We start from the raw sequence: 12,300 nt of genomic DNA, 5'->3' as shown, positions 1-12,300 counted from the left end.
CTCAATCTGCTTCTCCTTATTTTGAGGCTATGCCCCCTAACTCTGAAACATTTCATACGAATTTAATCAGGCAAAAAATTAATCACTCATCAAACATTTGGACCTGTGACCTGCTTCGTCAGTGACACAGGTTTTAAGCAACTTTTCAAAGGAGGGGAGAGAGATGAAAAGGCAAAGAGGTTTGGTGAGGAAATTTTAAAAAATAGACGGATGAAAACACCTCGTTGATGATTGGGTAGGGGAAGCAGTTCAAGCACAAAAAGCCAGAGTTGGAGGAAAACAGGAAGTTGCAGAGAAGGGCAGGGTTGATTCTTTAGTTTGTGGAGTTGGTATCCTCTGGAGAAAACTAATTATCATGACACTCACAAGACAGCTACACCATTATTAGAAACTTAAAGGATTAAATCGTTTATATTGCTACAATCAATGGCCCTCTTCATCTATTGCTATCCTATTAACTATCCTACATTCAAATCCTTTACAGTTGTTCATTCTCAAATAGTTCTTCCTTTAACTGATGCAAGAGTCTGCCTCAAAAATGATTCATATTCTAATAACCGTCCATGCAAACAAAATTTCTGGAATTGTTCACGCAGCATAGATTTTCACAATTACTACATCATATAATGTCAGTCTCTGAGCCAATATACCTTCTCTGCTCAGCTGGATGTGCAGGGGATCTCCCTGTGGATGTGCTTTTCCATTGGTCTAAAACTTTGCAATGTGGCGAAATGCACAAGGAAGCTCCAAATCAGTAAATTGAATATTATTAACAATTATTTCGACTGGATATTTTCTTTTCATACTGCTTCTATGAATTATTATAAAGCTGGGTATTATGCCAAATTCATAAATATATTCTCAAGCATTAGCAAGAAAGAAAATAATTTATAACCAAACAATCGCCTGTGTACTAGCCAATTCCAACTAACCGTGCTTTTGGATGTACCCTAAACATACACAAGTTATATGTTACATATACACGTTATCCAAAATGAATACATCTACATGTACAAAGGAGTTTCTTGCACAAAATGTATATTAGAATGTATCTCTTTGAGAACTCAATAAATCTCTGAAGAAATACATAAATGCAACATGGATCTTAGGCTCTTTATTCTTAGATTAGAACTAAACAGAAAATGACCTGGTACTAGGAATTAGAAGCATTAGGTTGAAAGTTATGTGGTGACTAATTTATTGCCTTTTCCCCACCATCTACAAGTTGGGAATGTAATAACTCCTCACTTGCCTGGATAGGTGCAGCTCCAACATCACTCAAGAAGCTTGACACCATCTAGAACAAGCAGCTCACTTGATTAGCACACATTTGCCACCTTCAACATTCGCTCCCTTCACCACTGTGGAAGAAGTATATTCCATTTACAAGATGAACTGTGGTAACTCGCCAAGGCTTCTTCAATAGCAGCTTCCAAACCCACAACCACTTCCATCTAGAGGGACAAGGGCATGGGAATATTGCCACATGCAGGTTGCTCTCCAAACCACTCACCATCCTGACTTGGAAATATGTCACCATTCTTTCACTGTTACTGGGTCAAAATCCTGGAATTCCTTCCCTTAGGGCATGTGGGACTGCCCACAGCACATGGACTGCAGTGGTTTAAGACAGCAGATTACCACAGTTGGGCAGTAGATCCTGGCCCATCCTGTGAAAGAATGTAGAAAAACTACACTGAATGTCTGTGACTGGTGTTCTGTAGTAATCTGTTAGCTGCATTTATATTGTTTCACAACTGACCATGACATGGGTCAGAGGAGGCTAGTAGGACATCAATACATGAGCAGCCTGCATTTTATCAGACAGAATGAAAGTGGCTTGAGCATGTGCTCAGGAAGAATCCTCCTGCTTCTTCCAGTTATGCAATTGAATAACACCTGGTCAAAGCAGTCATATTTTTAGTGCTACTGATACTATTTGGGTCCACATTCCATGTCCTTCCATTTCGGATTCTGGACATTTGGTACACTTCATTGGTCAGTGCATTGAGTGTAGGAGTTTGGATATCATGTTTCAACTGTACAGGACACTTTTGGAATACTTTGTTCAATTTTCATCTTCCTGCTTTAGGACAGATGGTGTGAAACTTGGGTTTAGAAAAGATTTACAAGGATGTTGCCAGGGTTAGAGGGTTTGAGCTATACGGAGAAGCTGAATATGCTAGGGCTATTTTCCCTGGAGCGTCGGAGGCTGAGGGGTGACTTTATAGAGGTTTATAAAATCATGAGAGGCATGGGTAAGGTGAACAGTGAAGGTCCTTTCCACAGGTAGCAGAGTCCACAACTGGAGGCATGGGTTTAAGATGTGAGGGGTAAAAGCAACCTAAGGGGCAACTTTTTCATGCAGAATGTGGTGTGTGTACGGAATGAGCCGCCAAGGAAAGTGGTAGAGGTCGGTAAAATTACAACATATAAAATGCATCTGGATGGTTATATGAATAGGAAGGGTTTAGAGAAATATGGGCCAAATGCTGGCAAATGGGATTAGGTTAATTTAGGAGATCTGATCAGCATGGATGAGTTGGACTAAAGGACGTGTTTCCATGCTGTACATCTCTATGACTCAATGATTCTATGACTGCACTTTGGCATGGAGTGTGAGCTGGAATTATACAGAGTCATCAGATTGCAGCAACAATAAATTAGCAAACACTGATTTGACATCAGCAGTGCAAATTGCAACCTGAACACTTCAGCTAATGTCCTCTCTTAATCTCACTCAACTCCAAGTACATTCAGCAGCATGGAAGATTTTCCACCAACAATATTTAAATGGATTATTAACAATATTGAGGTCAATTGATTTCTAATCCAGAGTTTTAGGGGTGCGAGTATAGAGTTTCTTGAAAGTGAATTCACAGGTAGACAGGATAGTAAAGGCATTTGGCACACTTGCCTTCATTGGTCAGAACATTGAGTGTAGGACTTGGAACACCATGTTGCGGCTGTACTTATAGAATACTGCATACAATTCTGGTCACCCTTCTGTAGGAAGGATGTTGTTAAACTTGAGTGAATGCAGAAAAGATTTACAAGGATGTTGCTGGGACTGGAGGATTTGAGTTATAGGGAAAATCTGAACAGGCTGAGGGTTTCTTCCTGGAGTGTTGGAGGCTGAGGGGTGACTTTATAGAGGTTTATAAAATCATAAGGAGCATGGATAGGGTGAACAGCCAAAGTCTTTTTCCAAGGGTGGGACAGTCCAAAACTGCAGGACATAGGTTTAAGGTGAGAGGAAAAAAAATTAAAAGCAAGCTGAGAGCTAAGTTTTTCACACAGGGAAGAAGTGATGGAGGCTGGTACAATTACGACATTTAAAAGGGCTTAGAGGGATACGGGTCAAATGCTGGCAAATGGGACTCAGTCAGATTGGGATATCTAGTCGACATGGACAAATTGGAACAAAGGGTCTGTTTCCATGCAAGTAAGACTCTATAACTCTATGAATCTATGAACTACATATGAAATTCTGATGGTACAGCTGATCACATGTCATGGCAGGTGTGATGGTGCCTTTATTCTGCAGCAGCTCACTGTAACATCTGCATTTAAGTCACCTATGCTTCAGTTATGCAGGACATTGTGATCACATCTGGAGCACTATGCACAGTATAGCCATCTTATTTAAGGAAAGATTTGAATGCACTAGTTCTTCTTTGTCTAACTCACTCGTTACCTCCTCAAAGAATTTTAACAGGTTTGTCAGACATGATTAAGCTATGCTGACTCAGCCCTATTTTACCATGCACTTCCAAGTGCTCTGCAATCTCATCCTTATTAATAGACTCTAAAATCTTACCAGTGACTGAGATCAGGCCAAACACCTACAGTTTCCTATTATCCTCCCTTCTTAAATTGGGCATTACATTAGCAATTTTCCAGTTCGCTGGGACCCTCCCTGACTCCAGTGATTCTTGAAAGATCACCAATACCTGCACAATCTCCTCAGCTATCTCCCTTAGAACTCTGGGGTGCAATCCATTTGGTCAGGGTGATTTATCCACCTTCAGACCTTTCAGCTTCCCCAGCACCTTCTCCTTTGTAGAAGTATTTGGAAAACCTCAGCAGGTGGTGGCAGCATCTATGCAGAAAAATCAGAGTTAACGTTTCCCCATCCAGTTGTTGTGCTTCCAGGAAAATAGTCAAAATCTGCAACTCAACAAGAGCGTGCCCTTAGTCATGGGATGCACTATGACCTCATTTCAAAAACTGGTTTCAAAGTTTGGGTTCCTGGGTTCAGTGTTTGCCATTTAATCAACTTCAGATGTTTAGCTGGTCAATGTCAATCTCCACTACTTTCCAAACTGTTGTTTGTTTAGATGGAGAGATCTTTTGAATATTTATTTCTCTCTGTCACGCTCACGGTGTGGAAAATTTTAAATTCTCTGGTTGTCTCCCAACCTCTGTTAATTAGATTAGATTAGATTACTTACAGTGTAGAAACAGGCCCTTCGGCCCAACAAGCCCACACCGACCCTCCGAAGAACCACCCACCCAGACCCATTCCCCTATATTCACCTAACACTATGGACAATTTAGCATGGCCATTCACCTAACCTGCATATTTTTGGACCGTGGGAGGAAACCAGAGCATCCGGAGTAAACCCACACAGACACGGGGAGAATGTGCAAACTCCACACTGACAGTTGCCTGAGGCGGGAATTGAACCTGGGTTTCTGGCACTGTGAGGCAGCAGTGCTAACTATTGTGCCACCATGCCGCCCATATTTATCAAAATGAATTTCCTCACAGCTTTTGCTTGGAGGTACAATGTCCCAAATCCTGGACTAAGGCTATACTGGATTTCAGCTTTTCCCAGATTTTGGATGTCCAAGCTGTGCAGAGACTGAAACTAATAAAGATAATATTTTAAAAAAAATTCATCTCTGGCTGGATCAGCATTTGTAACCCATCCCCAAGTGCCTTGAACAGGGAAGTTTCCTTGGTCAGTATTTATTGCCGAGAGGGCACTTAAGGTCAACCACATTGCTGTGGGTCTGGAAGTCACATATAGGCCAGACCAGGTGAGGATGGCAGTTTCCTTTCCTAAAGGGCATAAGTGAACCAGATGGGTTTTACAACAACCAATGGTAGTTTCATGGTGACTGTTACTGAGACTAGCTTTCAATTCCAGATTTTATTGATTGAACTGAAGTTCCAACAGTTGTTTCTGAGCTCATGTCCTCAGGTATTTGGATTACTAGCCCTATGATATTACCCCTACACCACATCACATTCCCAGTGAGGGATTGCTGAATTGTCACAGGTGCCATCATTCCATTAGGATCTTAAACTGCATGTGGAGGATAGCTGACCCTCCCACATTTAGAGCAGTTTAGGGCTGATTAATGGCAATCCCTCCGACCTATCACCTTCTCCCTCACCTTCATCTACCTATCGCTTTTTCAACTACCTTACCCCCAACCGCCCCCCACCCCCGCCCCCCATTTATCTCTCAGTCCCCAGCCCACAAGCCTCATTCCTGATGAAGGGCTTATGCCCAAAACATTGATTCTCCTACTCATTGGATGCTGCCTAGCCTGCTGTGTTTTTCCAGCACCACACTCTCGACTCTGATTAATGGCCTGTCCCCATCATGTTATCAAAGATGGAAGATGCCCTCTGTCATTTGGAAAATACTTCCAGCCATCCCCTGGCCACTCTCTTGCGAGATGGTGTAGTTCTCTTGATCGAGCATCCAGTGGCAGGGGATTCCCCCCTCCCCTGTCTTGGAACAATCTTTGTCTGTAGCTCATATTGGCCCCCAGCCCCTGTATTGGCAAGGGTTTGCTTTGTAGGTTTCCACAATCAAGAGTGCATGAGGCATTCAAGAGGCCATTAGGTGATTACTATATTTGGATAGAAATGGATATGGAAAAGGTAGTAGATTGGCACTAGGTAATAGAATTGGATCAGGCACGATGGACCAAATGGCTGGCTTCTGCATTGTTACAATTCTGTGATTCTGTGAGCCAGCTGGATTCATGCACCCAGCATCTGAGGATGCTGCAGTCCCAACAGTGACCACTACTTCTGGTGGCGCTACTGGGACCAAAGATGATTGACTGGTGCTCTTGTGGGCACGGTTCATCACTTTACAGGATGGAACCCCTGTGGATGGTTAATTATCTGCTCCTTCTACAATGCAACTGGGATTCCCAGAACCAGGTAGGATTGACCCTGACTTCCAGATTGTTGCTCACCTCAGAAAATCTGAGCCAAAGATTGATTAAAAAATCATATTTCAAAGGAGAACAGGTAAGTTCTTTCATTACCACTTGTGGGATCTCACTGCAGTGAAAACTAGTCAAAAACTACTTTTTTGGCTGTAAAGCACACTGTAGTCAGAGGAAGGTCCTCCTGAGATTAAGAAAGGCGCTGTATAAGTATAATTTCTTTCTCTTTCCTTCTAAGGCAAAGATAATGGAGAACTAAAATCTGTTAACCTGTTTGCACCGGAGACTTCAGAGCAAGTGGTTATAACAGTGAATTGCCCACAGAAATATTTGCCCAAACTTCAGGTCAAGTTAAATATATTTAAAAGGAAGCTGGATAAATTAGTGAGGGTGAAAGGGACAGCAGGTTAAGCTAATAGGTTAAGGTGAAGTAGAGTGGGGGAAACTATTGCAGAGGACAAAAACTATGTTTTCTTAATCATTCATGGAATGTGCAGCATTTGTTGCCCATCCTTAATTGCCCTTGAGTTGAGTGACTTGCTGGGCCCTTCCAGAGGACAGTTAAGAGCCAATCAAATTACTGTGCATCTGGAGCCACAGGTAGACCAGACCAGGTAAGGATGGCAGCTTCCTTCCTTAAAAAGACATTAGTAAACCAGATGGACTTTTGCAACAATTGGTGATAGTTGTTAATGTCATTGTTACTTGGCCTAGCCATCAATTCTAGACTTTATTTCCAACAATTACTTTGGTGCGATTTGAGATGATGCCTCCAGAATATTAGTGTTATATCTCAGGTTTGACTTACTAAACTGAATAGTCTAGTGACTGTTTCACCACCAGCTGAGAGAATGGACCAGTTGTGCCAAATAGTCAGGTAGGCAAAAGTGAGGACTGCAGATGCTGGAAACCAGAGTTTAGATCAGAGTGGTGCTGGAAAAGCACAGCAGGTCAGGCAGCATCCGAGGAGCAGGAAAATTGACGTTTTGGGCAAAAGCCCTTAATCAGAAATAGAGGCAGGAACCCTCCAGGGTGGAGAGATAAAATGGGGGGAGGGATGGGGCTGGGGAGAAGGTAGAAAAGAGTACAATACGTGGTTGGGAGTGGACCTATCATCTCCATCCCCACCCCCCATTGATCTAAACAGTGCCAAATAGTCAGTCATTTCTCTTCAAATTGTTTGCAAGTTGCTACATGGTACAGAGGGAGACAGGGTTAATGTTTACAAATGAGATAGGAAACTAATTAGGGACAACCATTTCTTGCAAACCAGACTGAAATTTACAACTTTGGGTAAAGTGTGAGAAACTGTTCAAAAGTTTTGCTTCAAGGATAGGGTCTGTTTTAGTCCAATGAACCCTGTGAGTGCATCAATTGAGGTCTTTGTGAGGTCAATGTACCACAGTTTCTGTTTGTTCTTTCAAGACTATGGCCTTGAGAGAATGCACCACAACAGCCCTGCTTATGTGTCTAGTATACTGATCACCAACAGTGCTCAGAGTTCAAGGGCACCATAAGCTTAGTATTGCATATAAATAATTTCAGAAAATGTAATATTTCTAAAGATTGTTAAAAGTAAGTGGAAATGTGATTTGTGAGGAGGATGCGGAGATTTCAAGGGGAATTAGACAATGTAATCTTGAAAAATGTAACACACTGCATAAGAGTTGGCAAGATATTTTTCTGTTTAATGCCTTCTCCAATGTTATTCCAAGGGTTTGGAGGTCTGTGCACTATCGCCATTGTCATTTATTTGCCCCTTGATATTTACAAACTCTACTCAAAACTGATTCCAGTCCACGAAAGCTAAAATCTTTCCTCACTATTGTGTTACTGTCTCTTTAACCAGCAATGCTATCCAACTTCCTTTTCATCAACTACAAATATCTGAATAGAAAGAACTTGCAGAATTACAGGGTAAAGTTGGGGAAGCAGCTGAGTCACAGAACAACTGCAGATTTGTCTGAATCTGAGCCACCACATAAACTGAAAACAAAATTAGTAGGTTAAAGAAAGAGGGCTTATGCCCGAAACGTCGATTCTCCTGTTCCTTGGATGCTGCCTGACCTGCTGCACTTTTCCAGCAACACATTTTCAGCTCTGAAAATAAAATTAACCAACCAATCTGTGCCTCATAGAGAGCAGGTAAACATAACAGAGAAACTCAGCTGCATCTACTTCCAACCTTTTCCCCAGTAAATCTTTTTCTCTTAAAATAATTATCAACCATGTCCACACTGCAAACATTCTGCAATTCCAAGTGTATCAAGGATATTTAGACAGTGTTTTGTGTCAAACTCAGTAGGTACTGTTTGACTGAAGAATTAAAAGGAACGCAAAATACTCCAGAGATGAAAATCTTTCGGTGTATTTTCTGCATGTGTTCTGGAAGCATTACTAACCAGATTTCTTGATTTCGATCACATTTGATGGAATATCAAGAAATGACAAAAATATTATAACTATTTCAATCTGTTTTAGTAAATACAACTTTATGACTGAAATCCCACATAATATGAAAATTATTCTATCCAAAACAATAATCATTTTAATCCCTTTCATTTGGTTAAGTCCTTAATCTTTTAAACAGATTCACAAAGGTTGAAACAGTAATATATTTGGTCATTCACTTCATTTATTATTTGCAATGTATTAATCTTAGTGTATAAACAATTACAAAGCAACAGAATTCAAGTGGCTCATACAATCCAAAAACTTTGAAACATTGTTGCAGTGACCTTAGTATAGAGATTTGCTCAACTGGGGTTAGAAATCATCATATGGTGATTCTGCAGTTTTAGAATGTTCCTACAGATCTAGAGTCATCTATAAATTTGGGTCAAAAACAGAAGTTGCTGGAAAAGCTCAGCAGGTCTGGCAATATTTGTGAACAGAAATCAGAGTTAACGTTTCAGGTCTGGTGACCCTTCCTCAGAACAGGTTCAAGATATTCTTTCTCTGTATATTCAGCTCTTTCCCTACAATAAATGGTTTACAAATTTCACAAGTACTCCATTGGCAGGGAACATTAAAAACAGTGGTATTGCACGCAGCACCACATGCAACAGTCATCATTATGTTCTAGATTTCCCGGTTTCTGTAAAGTCATAGAAAAGATATACCCTCAAGTTAAGCAGGAGCCTCTGGAAATCTTTACAAACTGATTATGTGGGAACTGCCATAGAAGCTTCCGGAACACGGGGTGAATATCTATTGCTCTCAGTTCTCGTCCTAGAATTGGGAAAGCTCTGACTGATGTAAGGGGCGCACCGTGGTTTGGTAGCTTTCTCACAGCGCCAGGGACCCAGGTTCAATTCAAACTTTGAGCAGCTGTTTGTGTGGAGTTTGCACGTTCTCCGCGTGTCTGCTTGGGTTTCCTCCCACACACCAAAGATGTGCAGGTTAGGGGTATTGGCCGTGGGAAATGCAGGGTTGCAAGGAGAGGGGATGTGGGCCTGGGTGGGATCCTCTTCAGAGGGTCGGTGTGTACACGATGGGCCAAATAGCCTACTTCTGCACTGTAAGGATTCAATTCTACCTACCTTGACAGTTATTGATTGTTACCCCAGAAAAATTAAAAACGCGCCTAACTCCAGGGCAGTAACCAAACACGGCCTCATCAATCACCCCTTGACATCACCCCTCCGAACTCTCGAAAGTCCCTGTGTCATCCTGACTACAAAGGAAACGTAGGAGACAGTAAGAACCACAGATGCTGTGAGCCAGAGTCAGTACATGTGGATGGAAATGTGTTGCTGGAAAAGCGCAGCAGGTCAGGCAGCATCTAGGGAACAGGAGAATCGACGTTTCGGGCATTAGCCCTTCTTCAGTACATGTGGAGCTAGGAGAGTACAGCAGGGCCGAAACCTCGTCGACTTTCCGGCTCCTCTCACCTGCTGTTCCATATCTTCCAGTTCCATATCTATCGAGTATAAAGAAAACGTCTCTATCTCTCAGTCAAAAAATGGAAACAGAATTAATTGCCTGCAGCATGCCCGATACATTTTGAGGGAAACGGCTGCACGCCATTGGAAGTTGCAACATGGTAAACGCATGCCTGGGGGCGTGGCCTGAGGTGGGCGGAGCCTAGAGGCGGGTGGCTCGCGAGAGGGGCGGGGCCTGAAGCGGGTGGCTCGCGAGAGGGGCGGGGCCTGAGGCGGGTAGAGCGCGAGAGGGGCGGGGCCTGAGGCGGGTAGAGCGCGAGAGGGGCGTGGCCCCAGAGCGGAGAGGGGCGTGGCCCCAGACCGGAGAGGACGCTGGGAGACCCCGGAGCCGCTCAGAACCGCATGCGGTATCTGAAGCGGACCTCGTGGGTGGGCTGCATGGTGCCGAAGCCCCAGCGGCTGCGGTCGATCGGGGGTACCCCGAGCTCGGGCTGCAGCAGCTCGAAGTCGAAGTAGACCAGCATGAGGAAGATGAACTGCTTGAGCTCGTTGACGGCGAAGAAGCGTCCGGGGCACATGCTGACCCCCGCTCCCCACGGCATCGTGTAGTACTTGAGGCGGCGGCCGCCCTTGGAGAAGTCGGTCTTGCGGAGGCGGCCGCCGGGCTGCAGGAAGCGGTCGTAGCGGAACTCGGAGGGCTCCGGGTGGATCTCCGGATCCATCTGCAGGGACAGGTAAGGGAAGAGGGCGACGCGGTCCCCCCGCCTCAGGCGGTACTCGCGCTCGTCGTGCAGCCGGAGCGTCATGTCCTGCACCACGGCCCGGATGAGCACGGGAGCGGCGGCCAGCCTCAGGCTCTCCTCCACCGCGCTGTCGAGCACCGGGCACTGCTGCAGCATGCGCCGGGTCAGGCGGACGGGCGGCTTGCCGGGCCCGGCCTCCTGGCCGCTCTCCCGGAGCAGGCCGTCGGCCTCGGCCTTGGCGGCGCGCAGGGCGCCGGGGCAGCGCGCCAGGTGCAGGAGCAGCCAGAAGGCGGACGGCCCGGTGTTGCCCTGCGACGCCCACAGCAGCAGGAACATGTAGCGGTCCCGCATGGCGGCCTCCAGGCCCTGCTCCTCCATCTGCCGCTGGCGCTCGGACACCCAGCCGCTGACGTTGTCGCGCTCGCGCAGCCTGCCCACGGACAGCGCCTCCCAGAAGCGGCGCTTGAGCCGCTCGGCCTCCAGCTTCTGCGCCGGCGGCAGCACGGCGTAGGCCAGCCGCGGGAAGAGCCGGTCGTAGCGGCGGAACTCGGCGAAGAGGCCCGCGGAGCGCTGGCGGTCCAGCAGCCGGCCCGCGCCCTTGTCGCCGCCGGGGGCTGGCTCGTTACCGAACAGCGAGAGGTAGCCGGCTCGGAAGACGACGCTGTAGCAGAAGTGGAAGAGCCCGTCCTCCCTCCACTCCCCGTCGGCCGCTTCGTCCAGCATCAGGTTCTGCAGGTTCAGCATCATGGCCTCGGTGAGCTCCTCCAGGCCGTCGCCCATCAGGTACTTGTGGCTGACCGCCTCCAGCCGCTGGTGGTCGTCCGTCCGGGCGTGGTAGCCGAACACCCGCGCCACCAGCTCGACGGCGAACTTCTCGAAGTCCAGCTTGGCCCTGGACTCCTTCAGCACCGCGCCGTACGAGTGCGGCTCCATCAGGAAGGTCACGTAGTCGCCGGCCAGCTGCACCGTGAACACGTCGCCGTGCTCGCCCTGCATCCGCCGCAGGAACTCCGCCGTGTCCCGCCTGAAGGAAAGGACGTGCCCCAGCCAGGGCAGCCGGCCCCGGTCCAGGGGGGGCTCGCCCGGCCGCCGCCGCCTGAAAGCACCCGCCAGGTACAGCAGGGCGACGAGCAGGGCGCCCAGGCTCAGCAGAACCGGCAGCAACACAGCCATGCTTTCCCCGAGCCGTTGCTGTGTGCCCGCTCCTTTGCTTGACTCCAGCCCGACCCTCGACTGCGCTGCATTTCACTTCACGCCAGTTCCCTTTTACTCGCTCGCCCTCGGGGGCAAGTGCTGTGGGAGGGGTTGCTCCGTATTAATATTAACTACAGCGTTTACCAATTCAACTACCCTCACGTAGAAGAACAAAACACACGGCTGTGGATGCTGAACAAACTCAGAATTTGCTGGGGAAACGCAGCTAGTGTGATAGCCTCTTTGGATAGAATTAATGTTTGGGTCCAGTAACCCTTCAG

General features: G+C 46.3%; 1 protein-coding gene across 1 annotated transcript; it reads right to left on the bottom strand.

Annotated features, from left to right (window-relative positions):
* Positions 1-10,364: 10,364 nt before the first annotated feature.
* LOC122550148 (5-beta-cholestane-3-alpha,7-alpha-diol 12-alpha-hydroxylase-like) lies at positions 10,365-12,068 on the bottom strand. Its single transcript, XM_043690805.1, has one exon. It carries the CDS (start codon positions 11,996-11,998, stop codon positions 10,475-10,477), a length of 1,524 nt encoding a protein of 507 aa, XP_043546740.1. The 5' UTR covers positions 11,999-12,068; the 3' UTR covers positions 10,365-10,474.
* Positions 12,069-12,300: the final 232 nt, after the last annotated feature.

This window comes from Chiloscyllium plagiosum, chromosome 5 (genome assembly GCF_004010195.1).
Source record: "Chiloscyllium plagiosum isolate BGI_BamShark_2017 chromosome 5, ASM401019v2, whole genome shotgun sequence".
NCBI lineage: Eukaryota > Metazoa > Chordata > Chondrichthyes > Orectolobiformes > Hemiscylliidae > Chiloscyllium > Chiloscyllium plagiosum.
Note: the sequence above shows the minus strand (reverse complement) of the source record. Positions and strands in the feature narration are given on the sequence as shown.

Coding starts and splice junctions, on each gene's coding strand:
- LOC122550148 (XM_043690805.1), bottom strand. CDS start 11,998: ATGGCTGTGTTGCTGCCGGTTCTGCTGAGCCTGGGCGCCCTGCTCGTC.